This window comes from Vanellus vanellus (genome assembly GCF_965231255.1).
Source record: "Vanellus vanellus genome assembly, chromosome: 2".
In the NCBI taxonomy this organism is placed as follows: Eukaryota; Metazoa; Chordata; class Aves; order Charadriiformes; family Charadriidae; genus Vanellus; species Vanellus vanellus.
This window is the reverse complement of record NC_138906.1, coordinates 33,143,098-33,166,083: the sequence shown is the minus strand read 5'-3', so window position 1 is coordinate 33,166,083 and position 22,986 is coordinate 33,143,098. Positions and strand designations below refer to the sequence as shown.

The 22,986-nt window shown below is 36.4% G+C and overlaps 1 protein-coding gene across 1 annotated transcript in view; it reads left to right on the top strand.

The window, feature by feature from the left end:
• Nucleotides 1-22,986, top strand: part of AGMO (alkylglycerol monooxygenase) — a gene marked incomplete at both ends in the record, with an annotated part of 191,276 nt that overhangs the window by 76,909 nt on the left and 91,381 nt on the right. The window contains 5 exons of the mRNA XM_082499471.1: nt 858-961; nt 6,892-6,987; nt 20,449-20,515; nt 22,047-22,112; nt 22,219-22,298. Coding sequence (XP_082355597.1) covers nt 858-961; nt 6,892-6,987; nt 20,449-20,515; nt 22,047-22,112; nt 22,219-22,298 — 413 coding nt within the window. The remainder of the gene's footprint in view (nt 1-857; nt 962-6,891; nt 6,988-20,448; nt 20,516-22,046; nt 22,113-22,218; nt 22,299-22,986) is intronic.

Sequence of the window (22,986 nt, the reverse complement as noted above, 5' to 3'; positions counted from 1 at the left end):
AACCTCGCACTAAGGCTGTCCAGATATCAATATACACTGCAGAGGGTCCCCCCCCCAGGTCTGCACTTAATGAGAAAATGCCTTGAAATACAATCAGGATTTTAAGGTATTCTTCTTCACTGCAGTGCATTAGAGGCGTCATGCCTTCAGATGACGTGGCTGACACAGGTTTTGCCCTTATTCCAGCAACTCTTTTTGAACTGTAACACAGTAGAGCCACTGCTCTCCTTTGTCTGGTTCCAGAGTTCCCAGCAAGTGACCATTTGTTTTTCCATTTGTCACTAGTGGGCAGGCAATGGCTGTGTTTTGTGGGCTGTGGTTACAAGTGGGCTTGAAGATTTACATGTTTCAGAAAACTGTAAGCGTAACACCAAACACCAGTTAAGTTGTTTAAATTTGAATCGTAAGATTTTTGGAACGTTTTGTGTCCCCTTCTAGTCTTGAAATACAACTTCAGTAAGGAAACGCAGGCATGAAAGCGTCCTCCGTCCTCGTCCCTTTGAACCCAGTGACAGAGCTCCTGCTGACTCAGCTTATCAGGTCTCAGCTCAGGCTTTCTGGCTGTTAAACTCTCGTCCTGCACATCCTTCTCTTCCGGCAGTGATTTTAGTTCCTGCCGCAACCTGGCTTTCCTCGGCATGAAAATTATGCTGCCTTGTGTCCACTGGCTGACATTTAACCCAGCCTACCCAAACTCAGCTCTGAGCATGAGGTTTTATTACCTGCTATACTATGGTAAAATAGCAAAGTGTAAGTTGGGGGATTAGTTGCTTTTAGCTTAAGAAAAAAAGGCCTTGGGAAACAAATGTTGCTGTGTTCTCTAGTACATACCTCATTAGAAATTATGTGTTTTGCAGAGGTTAATATACTGTGGGCAGCGCACCAAGTACATCATAGTTCTGAAGATTACAACTTATTCACAGCCTTGAGACAATCCGTACTGCAGAAATACACCTCCTGGGTAAGTTGCACAAGGTTTGACAAACAAATTAATATCAACAAGATTTAGTAAAAGTGAAAACATAGTGTTTATTTCCCTTCAAAGCAAAACATATAAATTATTTAAGATGTTTGCCACTGAAAGCACAGAAGTTGAAATTGAAGAACCTGAGAATCATAAGCTTTAAAAATAAATTCATTAATGTTTTTACAGCGAACTTGAAAGGAGATACAGCAGTGAAGTTTAGGAACGCTAATAATAACTCTGCATTTATATTTTCATAACTTTCTGAGTAAAATGGGATGATTTTTTTCATTTGGTTATTCATTCGTAAGTACAGGAAAAGATCAGAGTATAACATAACTGCTCTAGAATACGTCTGTATAACTGAAAGGAGCAGGGAGAGAAATCATCATGAAAGATTGCTTTGGACGTGCAGATGTATTTATTTGTCTCTGCTCATTCATGTCATGTGTCAGTATTCCAGTAAGTAAGGGCTGTATGCCACTGCTTTTACCTAGTGTTATTTCAGATATAATTTATTTTAAATGGTGAGCTGTGTACACATGCAATATAAATTAAGAGGAGTACTCATTTACAGCTCTTTAAAATGTATATCTCCAAATACATTCATAAATGTAGCATGCTCGTTGGTGTTTAGTTTTGGGCCCAGGTTAACTGCTGGTTTCCTCAGTTGTGCTCTCATGTTCTCTTTTGACTTTATTTTTTAACTCAGGTTGTGATTTCTTTCTTTTTTTTTAAACAAGAAATAACAACCTCAAAATTTGAGTTTTCAGAATTAGAGTTCGAAAGCAATATCCAATGTATTTTCATATATATAAAATATATAAATGCTCGTGTCCAATGAGGTATTATACCGATGGTGGAGAAAACTGACAGTCCTATAGTCTATGAGCAACCAACTCAAAGCCCAACCCTGTATGCTCACAAATGCAAATCCAGAGTAACTCCATAAAATTCAGTAAAGTTAGTCTGGATTTATGCTGACATAACTGAGCATGGATTTAGCCTGTTGTTCGTAACTGTTTCAAGCCCATGACATTAGATGAGTGCTACATTCCAAAAAAATGACTTGTTCTTCTGGAAACTGTGAAACAGATACTATTCCTTTTGTTTCTTAAAGTCTTCTCTGTAAATTCTTGTTACTTTCTTAATTCATAAAATAGTCATCTGATGTTAGTAGGAGTGTCTCAAATTTAAATGGCCGCAATGAACAATAGCGGAAGTGATGCATCTCTGTCACAACTCTGCTTCCTATGTAAATACTGCCGTGTTAAAGATTTAACCTTTGCACATTTACCCGTTGGGACCATATGTGCAAATGCTTAACAAAAACAATAATTCAAAAAAGACAAAAAGCCTGTGTGTACATATGGGTGTGTGCATGAGCACTTTTTCTCCCTGCATGGTTTTGAGGATGATACCTCAGAGACCATAAAATATTCAGGAAGGCCAAGATGTCCAGCCAGCTTAGATTCTGAAGACCATCCTCAGGACCACACTGCTATCACTTGGCATATAATATATGTACATTTAAAATTCATTTGCTTCAACTAAGGGGAAGAGAACGTAGGAATCCATAATAGCTTTGTGTGCAGTGTTTTTTCCACCAAATATTTGGTATTAGCCAAGACATTTGACAAATATAAATATTGGTTTACCACCACCGCCCCCCCCCCCAACTTTTGAGAGGTGCGCCAGTTTTCTTTCTCCAAAGCTTTCCTGTGCGTGAACAGGAATTCTTGTTAATTCTTGTAGCACTGCTATTTTTTTGGACTGCCAGACTTGTCCAGAACCCCATGGATGCATCCGCCTTGAAACTGAAACTCAGTGAAGCCTTTAGTTAATCTCTGAGAGTGATCTGATGTTGCTGAATGTGTACTGTTGAATGCAGTTTGACATCCAGTTTTGTGGAGGCTGTGGGAAAGTTGTGGTGGATGATACGGGATTGTGGGACTGTTCTGCTGCCAGCTTGTATGAGTTTTAAGTTAAACATTATAAGATAAATAAATCAGCTTATTAATCTGTGTGGGTTGTGCTCAAGCTGATTGAAAAGATGTGAAATAAAGAGAAGAGAAAAACATGCCTGAAGTACAATCAGTGTGATATGAGATGTACTCCTGAACTTGGAACCAAATGCATATTGCTTCATGTTGTTTGCACACACAGTGTTTCTGTTACTCCAGTGGAGGGGCCATAGCGAAGCAAACCTACTGTTAAGACTGAGGGATCATTTTGAAGCCCATTTTGTGGGAAAAAAAGGTGTGGAAAAAATGTATATTCTTTTTTAAGAAGAAATTATCAGCTAATGCTATACAAATTTTTGCTTCTGATGAAACACTTAAAGTATAATTTTGAAAGGAGACAGTTGAAAGAGACACCTTGAAAAGCTATGATTTAATTCTTTGAGTACCAGTTCTCAAATTTTGTCTAACAGTAAGATTTAATTGCAAATATTAGATCCATAATAATCTGATAGCTTTAGACTATACACTTGGATAAAGGATTGAATTATACCTTGTTGGTTTAAAAGCAGTAGAAATGGTTTTATATAAATCTGGAAAGGGAACAGGTAACACTGTTCTTTTCAGCACAGAGACACAAAGTTCACTTCTTATCTAATGAGGAGTCTGACAGGTCTGGGATCTGTAAGGGGTGGCTCAGGGTTTTTTTTGTCCTTACCTTTAACTCCTGCAGAACCCTCCCGGAAGTATAGCCCACATGAAGTAGCTGTGCCTTGCCGCCCCGCTGTGCCCCGCAGTCCCTCTGTGGCCACATCAGCAGTTGGCCCCGGAGCCCCAGCGTGGAAACGGAGGGGCCCAGCGCCGGAAACTCAGCCCTCCTGATGCACCTCAGGAGCTTAATTTTTTTTCCCTTTATGTTGTGGAAGCGTTTATAAGCTTTTCCTTACACATGAGAGGGAGAATGGTAGAGCCTGCCCATGTCGGAGAGCGTATAGTGGACCCACACCTGCCAAAAGAGGCAATGCGTGAAGGCACACAGCCACAGTGCGGCACCTCCAGGTAGGAATCCCTCTCCACCCCCTCGCTAAGAGCCTTCCCCATCAGGTTGTCAGTTATTGTGGCTCACACTCAATCTCTGTTGCTGAAACCACAAGTGGGAAAAGATCTGTGAGTGTGATAAAAGTTTTTCTACAGTTTTGACCAGAAATTACATTTTGGAGTCAGGAAATCTTTTCCTCTACAGATTAGTGAAAGCTGGTACGTTCCCATGAAATGTTTTGATTTGGTGAATTGACATTTCCAGTGAAAAACTATTTAATGATTTTTATTTCTTTTTCTGACATTGATCTTATTTTTCCAGTGGAACCACAAATAGGAGAAACCAAATCTTTTGTATGGGAGAGGTTTTCATGCCTCCCTATGGGTTCTACTTTTGTAAATGAACTTTGGAATCCTTTCTGTGCAAAATAAAGCTTACATTGCAAGGAAACATGAGGCAGTTAGGAAAGCATTCTCATTTGTCAATCTCAAATTTACCTGTAGATTTATATAAAATTTCCCTCATCTCACCACTTAGCGGGGAAATCCTAGTAGTTGTTGTAAAAAGTAGGTTAGAAAATAAATATGAAGATGATCCTTCCTTCCTCTCTGAGTCATCTGTAAATACCACCAAATTGCCTCTGATACTTTTAGGGAAAAAGCATATCATTTTTAACCCTGCTTTCAGTCCTGCAACCACTTCCATGAATAATCTGAAAACCATCTGTTTTTGGTTTTGTTTTTGGTTTTGTTTGTTTTTTTTAAATCAACTTCCTCTCCATTCCTTTAAAAAAATTTCCTGCTCTTATCATGCCATTAGACAGGTACTATCAATAATAAGCGAAAACTGCAGTAGCTTTACTTAAATGTGTCCGTGTGTTCTACTCCGTCATTGGCTTCTTTTTAAGATAAACTTTGAGAAAAACCATGCCAGCCTTCTGGCTGTTGTGGGACAAATATCTCTCAGTCTGTCTTTTTTTTTTTTTTTTTGTAGCTTGCCCACTTTTAATAATTCAATACTAAGGGGGTCCAGGTTAGAGGAAGAAGGAAAAAGGAACTCAGAAAAGAGATTGACTCCATGCCAACGTTTACGGCATTTCTTCTAAAGTATGGGAAGCTTACACTGCATTTCTGGTTCAGAGCCTGGAGAATTGTGGGTTTGAAAGTCGCTCTTCTGTTTAGTAGTTTTCTACATGAGGCAGTGTGATCTGCGTTTTTAATTCTTAAAGAAGGTTCATGCCCACCTCTACTCCAGAATTTCATGCCTAAATGCCACTTCACCCCAATGGCATTTACTAGCTCCTAACTTAGGTAAGAGTTGCTGTGAATTTTTGTGAGTCTACGTAGACCGAGTGGTTCTTTGGGATTTTACGTGCAAATCTCACCTTCCAGATATATTTTTCTTTCTTTGTTGTTTTATAAATATTTTCCAACACTTCAGCCTTTGAGGATCACACTGATTAAAACAAAATAGGTGTTCACGTTATTTGCCCAAGTTCCAGAAGCTCAGCATAATAAACCACCTTTGAATACCTTTACTTCCAAGACATTCAACCAGAAATGCCCCATGTGTAGCCTGTGGGGCAGCTGTGATCCATGAAGCCTTTGACTGTAGTTTTTTAAATCACAGCTGTCCCAGCCCTACCAGGTGATGCTGAAGCTGCAGTTACTTAAGGATTTCTTTCTGGTGCTTCAATTGTTTGGTGTTGAAGCCAGCCGTCCGAGCTGGGATTGCAGGGCCTTAGTCCTCCATTGGCTCGTGACAACTGTGGTGACTTTCTCAAGAGCGTCAGTCACACCACGTGGATGGAGGTGCAGTTGTTTCATAGCCCCAGTGTGCCATCTTACCTATTGGGTAGGCCGTTTGACAAAAACTGCGGGAATATCAGCATTAAATGCTATGTGCAGACCTACACTAAAGGAATTCCTGGCTCAGGAGGCCTGTCAAGGCTATCAGATTGCTTTCTCTCATGTTCAAAGATTTGATTTTTGTGAGAAGGACAACAGGAAGTTGAAAAAAAAGTTTGCTAATTTTGCTCTGTGTTTCACAGGAAGCTCTTATCTGCTACCCAGATTTTCCCTGCATGCTAAAGAGATTTAAAATTTTCAAGATACCTCCACTACTATTTGGTTTAGAAAAAACATCTGTATTTTAGGGAAGGATTAACTTCTTAATGCAGCTGGTATAACACAATGTCAGGTAGAAGGAAAAAAAAAAAAGATAAACCTTTTTCTGAAGAAAGCAGACTGACTTTTAACACGTGAAGGTCTTGGAAGTCTTATTCTGTTGCTCAGCCAGGTAAGCAATTAATTGTGAAATTCCTGGGACTTTATTCTGGTATGTAAGATACCAGTATCTTTCCTAAGTAAACAGTTTTCTGAAACTGTTCTCATGCTAGCACATCTTTAGAACTCAGCAATATATCAGAGCTTCAAGGGAGATGACGTGAGGAAGTTAGGGTGAGAATTTATAATTAACTTTGAAAGCCAAGTAAGCTGCCTTGCCCTTATAGTGGTCACGTAGGGAGTTCAGATGGAAAAGCTGTAGTGTTATAAATTCACACCTTGCTTACTCTGTGATAATTCTCCCCTATAGGTGAACCCTTCACGTCAAGGATATGCTGCTGTCTGCTCCATATAGTACACAGAATAAACATCTAACCTCAGGATTTCTGAGTTCTTTTCTTGATCTTTCTACTTGCTTAGTATGACTTTTGAGAAATCACTTTTGCACCAATTTTTGTCTCATTTGCTGTAGCACATCTGGTAGTAACATAATAATCAGTGTCCTATGTAATGTCTACATTATGGAGGTATTAGAAAAAGCAATTATCTTTGGCAGTGCTTTGAGCTCCTGAGATAATACTTTGTTATATCATCACAAGTTTAGAATTCTATCTAATGTATATATTATTTCTCATTTTTCAGATTTTCAACTTGCCCATGGCTCTTTTCATTCCTCCTTCAGTGTTTGCTGTTCACCTACAGTTTAATCTACTTTACCAGTTTTGGATACATACAGAGGTAAACCAGATTTTTAAGCCATACCTAAACAGTTAGCCTGGAGCAGTGTCCTGGAAATCCACTAGCAACTGATTTATTGTGTAAGAAAAATCTTTGTCTGACTTCTTTAAGGAGAAACATCTGTTCATTTTTATTCCTTTTTCTGAATATATATTGCTAAGTTTATAAGAAGCAATGAGGCCAGTTGGTCCCAATTAGATTTTTTTAAAAAAAGTAACTGTAAGGAATCAAAACTTTTTGCTGTTTTAATACTGTATTTTCCTATCTTGCAGCTTATTAAACATTTCTGGCAGATACTGAAACTGATTTCATTTCGAAGATAAATATTTTAGGGAAAAATATCCAAAACCCAGTGGTTCTTAAAGATCATTTAGAGTTCCAACTGAAGTCAGATATTGTTTTCTTCTTAGTGCAAGTAATTCTCAGATGAAAAATGCCCTTTGATTATCTGATGGCTATTTGTTTATGACTGCACCTATTTATTTGTGTTTTGTGAGTGCATAGACCATATCTAGTTTACATACATACACAGTTAATAACCCACTGTAATGAGTAAGTAGTTTCTCACACTTCTCAGATCGTTGAACAGCCTTCTGCCTTCTCCCTCACACCACAGTAGAGGTGTTTAAAGGTAACCCATGTTACATGCCAGTAGCATATTTCTCAGTAGCCCCTAGTGGGCTGTGGGCTAATTATCTCTACAACACTTACTATTAACTATTTGGATGCCTTTTTCCCTCTGTAGTTTATTATGCAATCTATAGGACAATTCTTTTGGAAGGCCATTTTTTTTTCTTTATCTGCTACTTTTGGTGATTCTGTTGCCTAAATTACAGTTTTTATTTTCTTTTTTTCTGTGTGTTTCCTTAGAAAAAAATAAAAAATTGAAAAAAAAAGGAATAAGGCTACTTACATTGACCCAATAGCAAACTTCTGTTGTTGAAATTTCACTTCTGTTGGGCAGATTTCTAAAATCCTTAATATATGTCTGATGTTCTGTGATACCATTTGAATAGGAAAGGCTTACAATAAAATGTCACACACATCACCAGAACTGGCATAAACTCAGGCAGTATACAATTAAGCTTGTCAAAATGTTTTGAAAAAATTTGAACACTCTGAAGTTAAACCAATTGAATACTCTGGATCACACGGTAGCAAAGTTTCTTTGACCATGCCATAGGTTCCCCAAACGGGTTTTACTGTGTTTTTCCACTAAGAAAAATATATGCCTCATCTACGTTTTCTCTGCTGTTTGAAGCCATCTCTTCCTTGGCAGAGAGGTTTCTAACGTTTTGCTGCATAGTAGTAACTCAGTGAGTCTCAGCACTGGTGCCACAGTGTGCATCTAAAGTTTCTAAAGTGAATTTCAGAGGCTTATGAATCACCTGCATCCCTCTAAAGCGCTAAATCCTTCATAGGGCTAAAAAGGAATTTCCATAGCGTATGTGCAATGTGCCAAGTTCAGGCACTAGTCTAAACAAGAATGAATTTCAGTCTCAATGAAAAGATAAACACTCCTTACTATTAAATTATTGTGCCAGTAGAAAAACAGTGGATGTTTTGTACTGATCCAGTTGATCCAATCATAGATCTTTGTTTACAAGGGAAGCTATTCTTAATGTTGATAATGTTGATTTTGTAGCACAGCTGAAATCACTTGAAATATATTGAAGTCATGCTTTAAGGTCAAAAATGATGTCAAAATAGAAATAAGGTTACACCATGTATTAGCAGATTTCCTACTCTCAAGGGCAGGGGTATAACAGAAAAGAGAAGGGAAAGGAAGGGAAATAGTAGCAGCTGTTGCAGCCAGGCGGGTTTATATTAGCCGATATTTTCGGTGAAATTAATATGATGCTTCACCATTATATTGGGACTTTTTGCAACAACTGTTACAATTAAACTGTTTAGAGCTGTGGCATCTCTAATATTTTTTCTAACAGTCCTTTTCCTGAATTTTAACAGTTCTAATTATGTTGCACAGGTTATAGTAAAATGAAAATCCTTTCTGTAGGTCTCAGCACTTTCCCAGCATATGAGGTTTGTTTGGGGCTGCAAGCCTGGGGTTCGATAGAAAACAGCATCCTGTCTCAGTGACTGCTGGTAGCCCTTGCTCTGAGAGCTGAGATTCATCAGCCCCCGGCCGCTTTGGTGTCCTCTGGGAGCCCGTGATGGGTGCTGTTATAGGGTGCTCCGTTAGGGGTCTAGTAGAGATAAACGTCATTATTTCTATTCTGCTAATGCAAGATGTAATAATTTGCTTCTAAAATGCAATTTGTCCTCAGATTTCTGTTGCTTTCAATCAATATTGATGTTTCCTTAGACAAAATTTGGCCCCGTATTGACTAGTCAAGTATTTTTGGAAATTGTAAGTTCACAACTTTTGATTATACACCTTTCTCCTTCAGAAAAAGAAAATCTAGTAAGATACAGGGAAAGAATCTCTTTTCTTTAATAAGCATTTTTTTTTCATAGCAGTGAAAAGCTTAATAAAGGATGTGCACAATTTACTGTTTTATAAAAGAAAAAATAAGTGATATTTAAGTAATAGGAAAGAACAAAAGTATAAGAAAGTTTCTGAGGGAAGATTGTTTGTTTTGGGAGTAATTTAAATTTAATTCAGTAATTACAAGAGAATGATCATGCTGTGCTGAAACTTTCTATGCTGTGTTTCAGCCTAGAGCAAAAGTTTATAGCTGAAGTATGATCCCTGATATCTTTCTATGCTTTAATTTTGAATGTGTCCAGTGTTGTTTCAAACAATGCTAAGAGAAGTTTCCTGTGTTATAACTTTGACCGTCTTCAATATTTGTTACGTCAGTTTTTGTCCAGCTTTTCTATCAGTGGACATGGTCTATTTTATTTTAACTCATATATTCCTGTGAAGACAGTATACAAAATCATAAAGATCAAAAGTACCCACTCATTCTACCTCAGTTAGACTTCTTTATTTCCTGCATACTTGGCCTTTTATATAAAATAGTACAGCATTTAAACACCATAAATCTTATGTAAAGATTATACTATACCATTCTTTTGGTGCTAGAGATCTTCCATTATTACTAAAATCAGAATAGGCTATTGATACAGAAAAGGCATTTCTGTAATTAACAAAGAAAGGTTGGGTGTGCTAGAGTGAAAACACGACTTTGTGACTTCAGGTGCGCATTTGCATTTAACTATATGCTTCTGTTACAAGAATTTTTGCTGTCTGAAGGCCACTTTTTTTTTTTTCCACTGCTTCTGTGCTTTAGCAATCTGAAATGATATAAAATTTTTTCTAAAGATCTTTTAAAAATCTCTGAGTAGCACCAAGGTATAGAAATAAACTCATAATAGTTTAAATGAAAAATGAAAAAAAAAATATCCAACCCCAAAACAACTGAAGAAAACACTTTTCTGTAATGGTGCATAAAGATAGGAGCTCAATAAATCAAGAGAAAACAATTTCTGGTCCTATCCAATACTATTTAGGTCAATGGAATAACTCAGTCAGTAGATCTGCTCTTAAATGGCCTGGGAGAAATGTTTCTATGACTAGACCATTCTCATCTAGATTATAAGGGGAGTTAAAAAAAAATACTTTGGTCAAAGAGCACTAAAAATCTAATTTTTCAAAAGCCACAAAATGTTTCAAGACTGTTACTGACAGACAGAAATACTCCATTTCAGTTTATTTGCACAGGTGATTCGGAAGGTCTATGGCTTATATTAAACTATATCCTTCCGTTATGCATTTATTACAACCAATAAGTTAGGTGTGTTTATAACCTGATAGACACCTGTGAAAAAACAGAAATTAGTTTCTGTTGGTTTAGCTGTAATTTTTATGAGATGTCAAATTGTATTTGGAAAGTATCAACTGAATCAATCCCTGTTGGTAGTAATTGCAGCAGCAGATTATTCCTTGCCTGTTTGATCTTTGACATGCGTTAGTTTCTGTTTAATTTTCTAATTTAAGGAAAGACTGTAATCTGCCCTTTAGCATACTTATGGAAGTCAGGTTTCTTAAGGCATCTCTTTTTCCCTTGTTTAAGTCTTTCTACCTCATCAAACTCTGGGAGCACAAAAAGGTGAGCCACTACTATTAACCAGGAGTAACATGGATGAAAACAGGCAAGGAATGGGAAAAAATTTGGCAACACCTCATGCAGGCTGGAAAAAGAGGAGTGAAATTGATAAAGATATAGGCCAAAATAAGTTTTTGTCAGAAAACACCAATTCAGTAAAACTGAATCTTGCTGTGAAAGCATATTGTATTTGTCAAAAAATATTTTGCACTTATATACGGTGTGTGCTGATTTATGTTTCTGTCTATGACTTTCTTTAGTTTTGACTTCTGCTCAGTTTTCTTTGATGAAAAACTTTGAAAGAGAGAGAGACTGTGGAGGCTTCATGCTTTCATGAAAAGGCATTGTCTTCCTGGCAGGGAGGCACACACAGCTCATCGGGGCTCCCTGAGTACAGGTGAGCTGTTGTGGCCCAATCCTGAAGCCCGTACATCAATTAGCTCTTAGTTAGGAAAACGGCCAATTTCAGAAGAAAACTCCTATGCTTTGTTTTCTTTTCCAAGTATGAGCATAGGGTCAATAAGGAAATTAAACAAGCAGATTAAAGAACTAAGTAAAATAAAGTAAAATACATTAAAATGTACATATTTATTTTAAGTAGCAGTACACCTGGGATTACCAGATCAATAGTGAAAGCTATTCTTGAAACTCTAGAGGATATATGTGTCTTTTTAAGCAGAAACTATTTGAGACAAAAGTCTATTGGATGGCAGTTAAAAGAATCATAAAATCTTTAGGACAATGTGATAAATAAATGACAGCATGACACAATAGATAAAATATTCAGTTATTAGTTCCCAGGCCCTAACAATTGAGGTTGATCCTCTATTTCTTTGCAAATTTCATTTTTCCATTTTCTTGGACCTACCTTTTCCACACTCTGTGCTGTAATCTTGTTTAAATAAAGGAAGGAATGCAGGGGTAAACAACTGTGACAAGGTTTATTGAAAGTGCTTTCAGTAGTTTAGCAGTTTAGAAGCAATTTAGTAATCCATTTCTTAAAACTGAAGGGTAAATTTGATCAAGGAGTGAGATTTGAATTTAAAAAGAATTTTTACAAAGCTTAGTTGACCATAACGTTTTTGAGTGTTTGCAGTGGGAAGAAGATGTTTTGGGGTTTGTGGTTGTTTTGTGGAGTTGGAGAAAGATTTTTGTTGGTTTGTTTGTTTGTTTGTTTGTTTGTTTTTTAATAAAGAGCATCACCAGGAAAAGGTAAAATCAGTAATAATCCATTGTGTTGAGTAGCATTGTGAAATCAGAGTCTCTCTTGAATTTGATGGTGGAAACTCATTTTGAATTCAAATAGCATACACCACCAAATCTTTTCATTTTCTGTATTCTAATACATTGGTTCATTTAATGAAAGAAGAAGCTTATTTTTTATTTAATTCAGCCACTATAGCCAAAAATAGACATGGGTCTGTCTGATGTGCCCTTTCAAATTAGAAGCACGCACATCTGTCCTAGTCAGGTTACAAGGGATCAGTCTAAAAACTTACCATTCACGAGACTTTGGCTAAAAGTCGTCAAAAAGATGAATGCAATTAGAGGTGATTACAGCCATTCTCCTAGTGTGATGTTTGAGACTGTGTCTGACAACTCTCAGTGACGCAGATGTTTTAAGTGGAATTTCTAGAAACAGGTCACATTGTCCAACAGCTTTTAGAAGCTAGATTTTCTCGCTGTTACAAAGATCCAAGAAATTATTCTGAAACCAGTGGGGAATGAGCTAATTGCTGATTTGCATAAGGAATGAAATTTTGGTTTACAAAAGAAAGTTCTGGTCCCATTCCTGAGAGCTGATGCTTTTATCATTCCAAAACTCTGTTCGCCCGCCACGAACTCAAGCGTTTACCGTGGAGAGAAGGAGAACAAATAAATCAATAAATACCAGGGAGATAAAAATACTTTCTTTAATGCAGACAGTGCCTCTGTAAGGCCAGATAGGATGTATATATACAATATAGACAATAAAGCTCAAACGCGATTCCAAGAAGCAGAGATCTCACAGCTTCAATCCAGCCTGTCTGCCAAAATGGCTTATTAGATTTTTTGACCAACCTGCAGGATGAAAGTCTTGTCATCATTGCACTTACCAGAGCGTGGAAAATAGCAAAGCTAACTACACTATCACTAAGCAAAAATGCTAGCAAAAACTGCAACATTTGTTCCACTTTTCCATATTTCGCTCCCCCCACAAGGGGAGAAAAGTGTTGGCTTTCTAGATATATAAAGCATATAACTGTGCTTTTTGTTTTAAATAAGAAGAATAAAAAAAGAGAGACAAAATAAATCATTCATAAGAGAGCACACTGTTACTCTCCTGCTAAGTGTAGGCTGCACTTGAACACAGTTTAATTGTGAAAAACATAGTGGATGAGGTTTGGAGTTCCTTCCTTGGCACTGAGGACCTCAATGATGATTAGGAGTGCTGACTTTACACCTTAGTAGCCCCAGGATGAGCCTCGTATTTTAAACCTAAGTGCTTCTTGGCGCTTTTAAGTATCTGAGTCTACCCAGAAGTGCCTTGATGTGCTGAGTTAAGTGTTTCATTCTTATCTAGCTTCTCTTTCAATGGAACTACAGAATAGAGAAGGACTTAAAAATACGTAAGTCAATTAAATGAACTGAGTAGTGCTCTGCACCCGGTAGCTCTGAGTTCAACGTGCAGCACGGGAGCTGTGACCTTTTTCATTCAAAAATTGTCTGCTCCACAGTAATGGGTTTACTTTGGCGTTTGATGGGCAGCAATTCAGGCAGAGGAACCCTTCCCTTTCCCTGTGGAAGCTGGGTCACTGGTGAGGCCAGAATTGAAAAGATTATGGGACAAGGACATAAGTAGGAACTTGACTTTTCATCCTAATAATTAAGTCCTTGAGTTTGGGTGTTGGTTTCTGGTCCTTGCACCAAACAATCTTCTTGTAAGAGACAGCTGAGAAATGTGTACTTCTGCAGCAGTGGGCCTGACTATCGTTAATCTGCCTGCAGAAACCCTAAAACTAAAAAAAGGAATTTCAAGAGATTTATTTAGGCCACTTGTGTCTATTATGTCTTTGGAGAATTATCAAGATACAAACGAAATGAGCTCCTTAGAGGTGCAACACATTTCAGTACGTTCTGCATCCTGCAAAACAATCTGAGCAACTCCTTTGTCAAATAAAGTTAATATAATAACAAAAGGATAACATGTTAATGTGGAGGCAAGTTAGAGATATTGCTCTCTGTCAAAAATAAAATAAAATAAAATAAAATATCTAATTTTCCATCTTAACATGTTACACGTAATAGTCTTGAGGTTTTTCTCATCGCTTGTACTCACTGAGAATCTATCTAAATTAATTACGGCTTCAAAGCCAACAGAAAATTTGAAAGACCCTTATTTGTTAAAAACACAAAGTGTAGGACCCTGACTATATTTTGGTCTATTTAAAGAGAAAGGTGAAGAGCTACACTTAGCTATATTTTAGTTTATTTCAGGACTGGCATACTGATTTATTACTTTCTGGTTTTTTTTTTTTTCCCCCTCAATTGCCAGCACGTATTTGTCAAGCCGATGAAAAATACTGAAATTGTATAGCAATTTTTCTCCTGGAGTTTGTTTAAAATGCTTAACTTGATATATGACTGAAAGAGTGACTTTCTCCATGCTCTGCTATTTGTAATGCTGCAATTAACACAACCAGTTAGCATAGGTTTTCTCTCATTTTTAGTGGACAAATTGATTGAAACTTCCTGTACGTGCTCATCTTTCCCACAACAAGGCTTAATTGGACCTTTAAAGAAAAAAACAAAAAAGAAGTTGCATCCACTTATTGAAAGTGTTAACTGAAATATTCACGTAAGATGGCAATTTGATTCAAACCGTACCTCTGGTTGAGGCGTAAACCAATGAAAAGTGACAACAGCCTGCCTTCAAGATAATTTATTATAAACAAGTTTCTTAAGTCTGTGTGTTTATTATGTAAATATGCCCTAAACCAGACTATCCATTAAAACTAGGCTTTCACCTCCCATTCCTACAATCCAGATTTATCAGAAATTTGCCCCCTATGAAACTCTTTATGATCCCAACAGGCCCGATCCCTCTCGCTTGTTTTATTTCTAAACTATAAATATTGTTTTTTCGCTCCTCAGTGTGGAAATTTGGCTACATCCATTTTACATGCTTACTGGAGTAGAAAACTACCTAATCAGATAGGAAAACAGTTGGCGGTACATAAATCAGGGTTTGCCGAGGATTTCAAAGTGTGAAACTGGCAGACGAGCACATATCCTAGGAGTTCTGCCTTTCCCCAGCTTCCCTGTAGAGATTTCACATGGCAAATCTGATCACCAGGGCCATCTGTATAAATACATGGGTGTGTTGTCCTGAATTAACACAGCAGCTCTACTGGGGAATGTAATTAAGGTCTTATTTTTAAATTCCTCCACCAGACTGTCTGAAATACAGATTTATATAGCAGGAATAAAAATCTTATCTTGATTTTGATGAGGAAATCAGTAGTTTATGTGTTTTACTACCAACTAGTCTAACAGAAACCCCAGGGTTAAGTTCAGAGCACTGCTTAGTGATGCTCCAGGGATGAACTTACCCTCTCCTGTCCTGTAGATCATCAACACTATGATATTGAAAGTTATGCTGTGTTGCAAACAGCTTTTCTTGTAGAAAAAAAAAAAAACAAACCCAAACTTTTTACATACGAATGGTTTTACTGTAACATTGCCTGCTCTACTCAGTCGACATTCCTTCCTAACTTTCAAGTTGAAACAGCGTTAAGTAAAGATTCATGTTGTAGTGGTGACAGGAGGAGTTGTTACACAAGATGTAAAGTTTCCCTTGGATTTCATGTCACGATTTTTTCTCATTATTTAAACAAGAACTACATTGAAGTGGTGCAGGTACCAGGCAATAAAGATTTCCCTTGGTGCTGACAAACTCTGAGACCGCAAACGGAGGTGCTTACATGCCGCAAGAGATATTGCATAGTGTTCTTTTCCTTTAGGCTAGGGATTGCTGTCACAAAGGAAACATCTTTATATAAGAACTACTATTATAGGAAAAAAAAACATTCAGTTCTCATTATATATGAAGATTTCAATTCCAGCATGTTTTATTCAGTAATGTATGGAAATCGTTTCTAAGCATGCAGCTTTTAGCCTGCTTTATTTATTAAACTGCTTGTGGAAACACTTCAAGTATTGTCAGTAATTATGCTTTATTATTCAATGATACCCAAGTACAACGGAGGGAATATGTTTGTTTTTTGTTTTTTTTTTTAAAAGAGAAGAAAAAAGAAAGCAAAAATGAATACATGTTTTGTGAAGAGATCTGACAAAGCTTTTATAACTGGTGTACATAAGCTACCTACATATCTGATTTGTAGGTAGTTTATTGAGTCCATTTGTAAGGGTTTTGGCAAGTGAAAAATTATTTTTGTGGCTATGGGATGTTAAAAAATAAACAAAGCAAACAGGAAAAGGGTTTTGCTGGAATGCTGTAGTTCATCTGTGGGTCACTGGCATGGGAGTTGAGGTGCATATGATGTGTTAATTGAGAGAAGAAAAATTTGAGACAGGAATTGATTTTCAACAGTAGGTATCTGTATCAGGGAAACAAACACAAGCGTAAAGCCCCCAACCTTATTGGTCAAGATACAGATAAGGTTATTACTGGACAACAGTTGGGGGATTTCAACGTTTTGGGGATTGGTAGCTATTCTTCTGTATTCCCAAAATCACTGCAAGATGATGATATAAAGAACAAGAATATTTTGTATTCACAAGCAGACTCCTTTTCCTTTTAATAGTATGAAATTGGGTTTGAAGTACAGTATTGAATAATGACATTTCCATTTTTTAAATTTTGGAACTACTTTCCAGTAAAAAGGTTTAAGACAAAACTTTCTACTGCATACTAAAATTATAATAGCAGAAATCTTTTTCTTTTTCTAATGAAAATCACGATTACAAGCCACAAAAACTGAGCTGTTCTGATATTCTTATCACATTTATTTCGTTAATTTTTAAAATTTGTAATTTAAAACTGTTTTTTTTTTTTTTCCTGAAATGTGAAAACTGTGACAGCTCTTATTCTAAAAAGTCATTTTGAATACAAAGCTATTTTAAGCTGAAAATGTTTTGCTGTCTTGAATGACTGAGACCTAGCGGTGTATATGCTTTGGTGACTGCTACCATGAACACTTACCAGCTCCTTTGCAATTGCTGTTCTCTAAGGAAAATGTCTTGCCACAGTGAAGGCACAGAAGTGAGGGTAGACTGACAGTTGAAAGGTAGATGAGTAGGTGGAGTACCTGCCGCTGCCTTTCTCCCCTCAGTTGCCTGGGAGGCATTCTTTTGAACATGGGCTGTTGTTATATCGCATTACATTTAGTTACGAGTCAGTTCCTCCAAACTTCATTCCTTTCACTCTGATTTCAGTATGTTTTTGTCAGCCTGGCATGACAGGGTCAGAATCTTGCCTGGCAAAAATCATCTTAGCCTTAACTATTTACTTTGGTGAAAGGTTTGCTTGTAGGAGTTTTGCCCCTGGTAAGATGGCAGAATATAGAAAAATTCAACAAAATAATTATGTTCTCTGCCCTGTGTTGCTGCAGGAGCCTTCAAAATTCAGCTTTCCAGAGGTGATATGTTTCTATTTGTTGGAATGGTATATGGATATATTTATAAAACATACATTTATAAAATATAAAGTTTTTGGAACCATAAGTTTTCCACTGACAACAGTTTTATCTGTTTTAGAAATGTGCTAAATATATAGAAGTAAACTTACTGATAACAAAGGAAGTTTCTAGAAATAGGACCCTGTACTGTTCTGAATATCTGGTGAAAAAATATTTTTGATGTGTTTTAGCCAAAGTGTTGATTTATGGATTGCTAATTTCAGCATGCTGGATTTTTGCTTGGTCAGGTACAGAGTCCTGTACCACCTCTGAGCTTAAAAGTCATGTGGTTATAATTGTTATCTCAGATGATATTTCCATCAGCGTGTAGCTAGTATGTCTTTGCAACAGAGGTAACCTTGGCTGAATAATGAATTGAAGTAGGCTCAGCCATCAATCACAAATGGTGCTGCAGAGAAGATATTTCAGCAGATTTGTAAATGTCATCACCCAAAAAAGGACTATTTTAAATGATAAGAGATGTTTCATTTTCCAAAGAAAATACTTTCTCTAGGATTAGTCACAAGTATTTATTTAAAATTTTATGTAAGTTCCTGAGGTCCTCAGGGAGCCCCAAGACACCAAGTTCTACTGAAGACTTGAAGGCATTAATTCTGAAGAAACTTTATTATAATCAAGCTGTAGGGTAAAAGTGAAAACTGCTGGTCCTTAGTGATTCCCAATTTTCCTAGCACAGATTTGGTTTATTTTCGCAAAAATTGTTAAAATAGTGAGCTAAAAATGTATTAAAACTAAGTGTATTAAAGTTAGGTGTGGTCTAGTAGATAAATCAGGTGCTGGGCTGCAGTTCAATCCAAGGCATTTGACTCAGATTAAATTAATTTAGCGGTCACATCTCACATAGCTTAAAACAGTGGGATTTTCTGCTTGAGAAAGGCGGGAAATGGAACTAGCGTAAGTGATGAATCGTTTCTCATCTTTAGGTGGTCATTTCAGGCTTGAACTTATTTTGAAGGACAACTGAGAAAGACAAATGGTCCAACTTATGTTGTCCTTGGCTTCCAAGTTAAACAAAACAAACTTGTCCCAATATTCTGCTTTTCCAGTCAATTGTGTGCAGGATTTTGAGACAGAAGCTGCAAATGTTACAGTTCTCTCTAGCTGAAAAATTTGATTGTTTCTATGTTCCTTTCATTACAGAAATGCTCTACTTAACCTATTTAATAGTTCTTTTAGCTGTTTTAAAGTAAAAAATGAACAAAAGTTATTAATTCCTTTTATGGTGATATTTGCCCAATTAATAAAAAATTAAATACATCTGAAGAATGTCCTGTGTCTACTTTTTGAGTGGAGATCTACTTTCATTTGCACAAGTGTGAATTAAACAGAAATGGAATGGGCATATTTTAGGACTTTGTTCTAAATAAAATGTGAATAAAAATCCTTGATTGGTTGGTTATTGAGATGAATGGGCCTGCTCTCATGAGTAATAACTGTCTGACTCTGTACTTAATGTGTTGTTTGCCAATATTATCGCTATTATTGTATTACAGATCACCCATTTCTGCAGTAGAAGTATTAAATTTACTAATTAAGTTCTGTAAAAGACAAAGCGACAGGTTCTGGGTTTTGTTTCTTATGGTCTAAGCATTTTTATTTAGCTGCTCCTCCCCCCCCCCCCCCCCAGTTGCAAGACATTATGGTCATAAACAGACGTAGTGAATAAGTACCATTTTAGGATGTATTTTGAACAGAAATCCTTTTTTTGTCATCTAGTGATTGCATCTATTTATGATTGATGGTTTTGTTTTTGGGATTAAGCAGTGGTTGCTGTGTTTGGGTATCCACACACTTCTGTTGAGCTAAGCAAAGCACAAAACTTGAAGTTAATCTGGCTTTCCTCTGGCTCCATAATACAGGAAAGTACCTAATTTAGCATAACCCCTACTGATACAAACTTAATTTATCAGTATTTTCTGACAAAGTTTGAATCATTAGAGTGAGTTTATGGCAATCAACAGTTTCTGTCATTTTTGGTCTGGTTCTACAATGATCAAGGCTGGATTTTCTGTACTCTTGAATCATTGCCTTAGATCGCAGCTCCACTATGAATTTATGCTGGTCTACTTTCTTTTCATGCCTCTGACTCATGCCAATGCATTTGTGACCGTATGTTGCATCAGATTCAGGAACTGATCCAGTTAAACTAATTTAGAAAAAGAAAACAAAATTCGTTTTAACGTACATCGGTTCCCTAATCAGGTTTGTTGTGTTACTGCATTTATGGTGGGGTAAAAGAAAGGGTATTGATAGAAGGAAGAAGCAGTCAAAGGTACTGAAGGAGGAAAGACTACTTGTTTCTGGGTCAGTGCCAGCCATTTGATGATGTAAAGTGTTCACATAACTGGGATCTTACAGTTATACTGGATCCCAAGCAGTGCCAATGGAGATGGGCGAAAAAAGCGAGTGAAGTGATCTGTATGGAATTGTGAACTGATAATAAAAATAAGAACAAAATGTGCTGCTGGCTCAAAAAGAAATTAAATTTTTAACTTACATTTTACTAAATTTCACTTTTTTTAATGAAAATTCATGTAACAGTAATACAGTGAAAAGGTTCATTCTTGTCTTTTTATGCAATTCTCCTTAAGACAAACATCCTCTTTACGCATTTCCTCCCCCTCTTTTCCCTCCTTCTTCATTTTATACAGTATTTGCAAATTTATTTAAACATTACTTTTCTTAAGGTTGTCACCAAACTGGGGCCTCTGGAGTGGATTCTTAATACTCCCAGTCATCACAGAGTTCATCATGGTAAGCTAAAAGTGTAACCTCTTATTCCTCAATGTGTTTTTTCTCATGGCAGCTATTTGTATAGTAATAATAATAAAGTACTAAAATTGTACTGTAAAATTAGTTTTACAGAAGGTTTTTAATTTTGATCATTGCTTCAAAAATAGTCCTTGTTCTGTTAGAAATTTCAGTCTCTTAAAAAACTTTTCTATAACTTAAATTTAATTTTAAAATTTTTATATTTAAGATTAATTATTGAGCAGAAATTAAGCCTGGATAACATGAAATAATGTGAAGACTTTGAGCAAAACAATTCAACATTTGTAAATATGAATATCCTTCCCTGACTACTAAAACACCATCAACTTGTCAATCACTAACATGCTTTTGCATTCAAATTCAAGCGCTGCATGTGCGAAAAGATGTGGTTACCTTTTAGAAGAAGGACTGTTAAATGTTTCAGTGGAATTTGGTTTCAGCTGTCTGAATTATTGAAAAGTCTCACTTTACATACGTACATAATGATTGGCTTTTCATCAATATTCAGAGGCATTCAAGACCGTGCTGCATATGTAAATAGGATTAATAACTCCACTGCATACTGAAAAATGTCATGGGCATATCTGAGGAATAGAAGTGGATTTCATAGATGACCTTGGCTCATTCAGTGTGCAGAGATAACAAGTGAAAAAGTAATAGGGGAATGGAAGAATAAAATAATTCGAAACAGACTGAAATACTGTTGTATGTGCAGAGGATGTTATTAATATTTATTATATCCTTCATGTGTAAAGTGTTTATAGCACTGTGTAGACTTTTTAAAAAGACTGTGGTGCTGTAAGTGTCTAATCCTTAAAATTTGCACAAGTACTGGTAATCCTGGAGGGAGACACTCCGCTCTTATTTGCTGTGCTGTAAATCCAAACTAATCCTCTGATCCCGATCGGAGTTAGGCAGAATCACTCTTGAGCTGATCAGGTGTTGTGCAGTCGGTCCTGACAATCTCCTCAAATTTGGGGATATGTAATCAATGTTTCTTTCCTCATACTTTTGATAGGACAGCTTATATACAAATACATTCCCTAGAAAACAGAGAGAAGGATCAGTTTTCCTCACACAGAAGTTAATAATAATGAAGGCAGGATCAGACATGTGGCATAGAAGATAGAGACAGCTGAAAGCCATTAATGAGATGATTGTGCATAAATGTATTTAGTGTATATTTTCTTAGGTATCAACTAGTGAAATGACTTTTTGTTTGCTTTTCAATTTGTCTTTATAAATATATTTTGAACTGAGTTTACTCTTCAGATAAATCCTTTTAGTTCACGGAAATTTTGGGTATTTGTATGTTTGAATCTGAGTAGAAAGAGACCAATAAGCCTTGTAAGAAAAAAGAAATTTTATAGATGTATAAGGGTTAGCTACCTTTTAAAATTATTTTTAGATTATAAATCAATGCTAATAATGAATATAATAATTCCCTTCAGAATTCAATGGCATGTGTTCTTATATATGTAATTATTGATCTCATCAGTCCTTTTTATTATAGGTAGAAATCCTTACTGCATTGACAAAAATTATGGTGGCACACTCATTATCTGGGACAGGATATTTGGTAAGTAAAAAAAAAGGTGTTCTCTCTTGTATTTAGTTAGTGTGGCAAAAGTATGTATATTTTTTATTTAATTGTTGGTTGTTCTTTTTTCTTCTTCTTCCATCAGGAACATTTGAGGCAGAAGATGCAAAAGTTGTATATGGCTTAACACATCCAGTAAATTCATTTGATCCCATCATGCTGCAGGTTTGTTATTATTGACCCTGGTATCTTCAACAGGCACTCATGTTCAAAAGAAACTCCTCTCAGGCACAGTTGAGACCACCCTTGCGTTGCTGCACAGTCAATTGAATTATCTACAATTTCTTCAGTATTTCATTACAAAACAATTATTTCTACTCCCTGCATTGAGTATATGCAGAGCTTGTAGTCATCACGAAAATACAATACAGTAAAATTAACAACTAATTACAATGGAGATGTAACAGGCCTTGGACTGAGTGATGTCCATTTTGCCATATGCAGAGCGATATGCAGCAAAGCACAAACAAAAATATAGATTTCATCTGTTGTCTTCTTTGAATATTGCTATTTCATAAATAACCCCATAGTGTAATACCTTTACTTTTTTTCTCTCTTCTGTATATTTGCTGTTCAAGGTACTCCTGAATGATTTGTGTTGACAGCTATCATGGTCTCAACAAAACCTCCAGAACAGGCTGAATATAGGTTTTTTATTAAAAAGTAAGAAAAGACAAGAAAAAAAAGAAGAAAAAGTACTTACTGTGGTGGTTCTTAGATTTATTGGTCCAGGCTTCAGTTAAGCTGGATAAAAATTCTCTGTAAAAACCTCAGGGACTGAGTAGTATTGAAGCCCCCGTTTGCTGCTCATGACTGTTCACCCAAGGAGATGTCTCAAAGAATGAGAAATTCT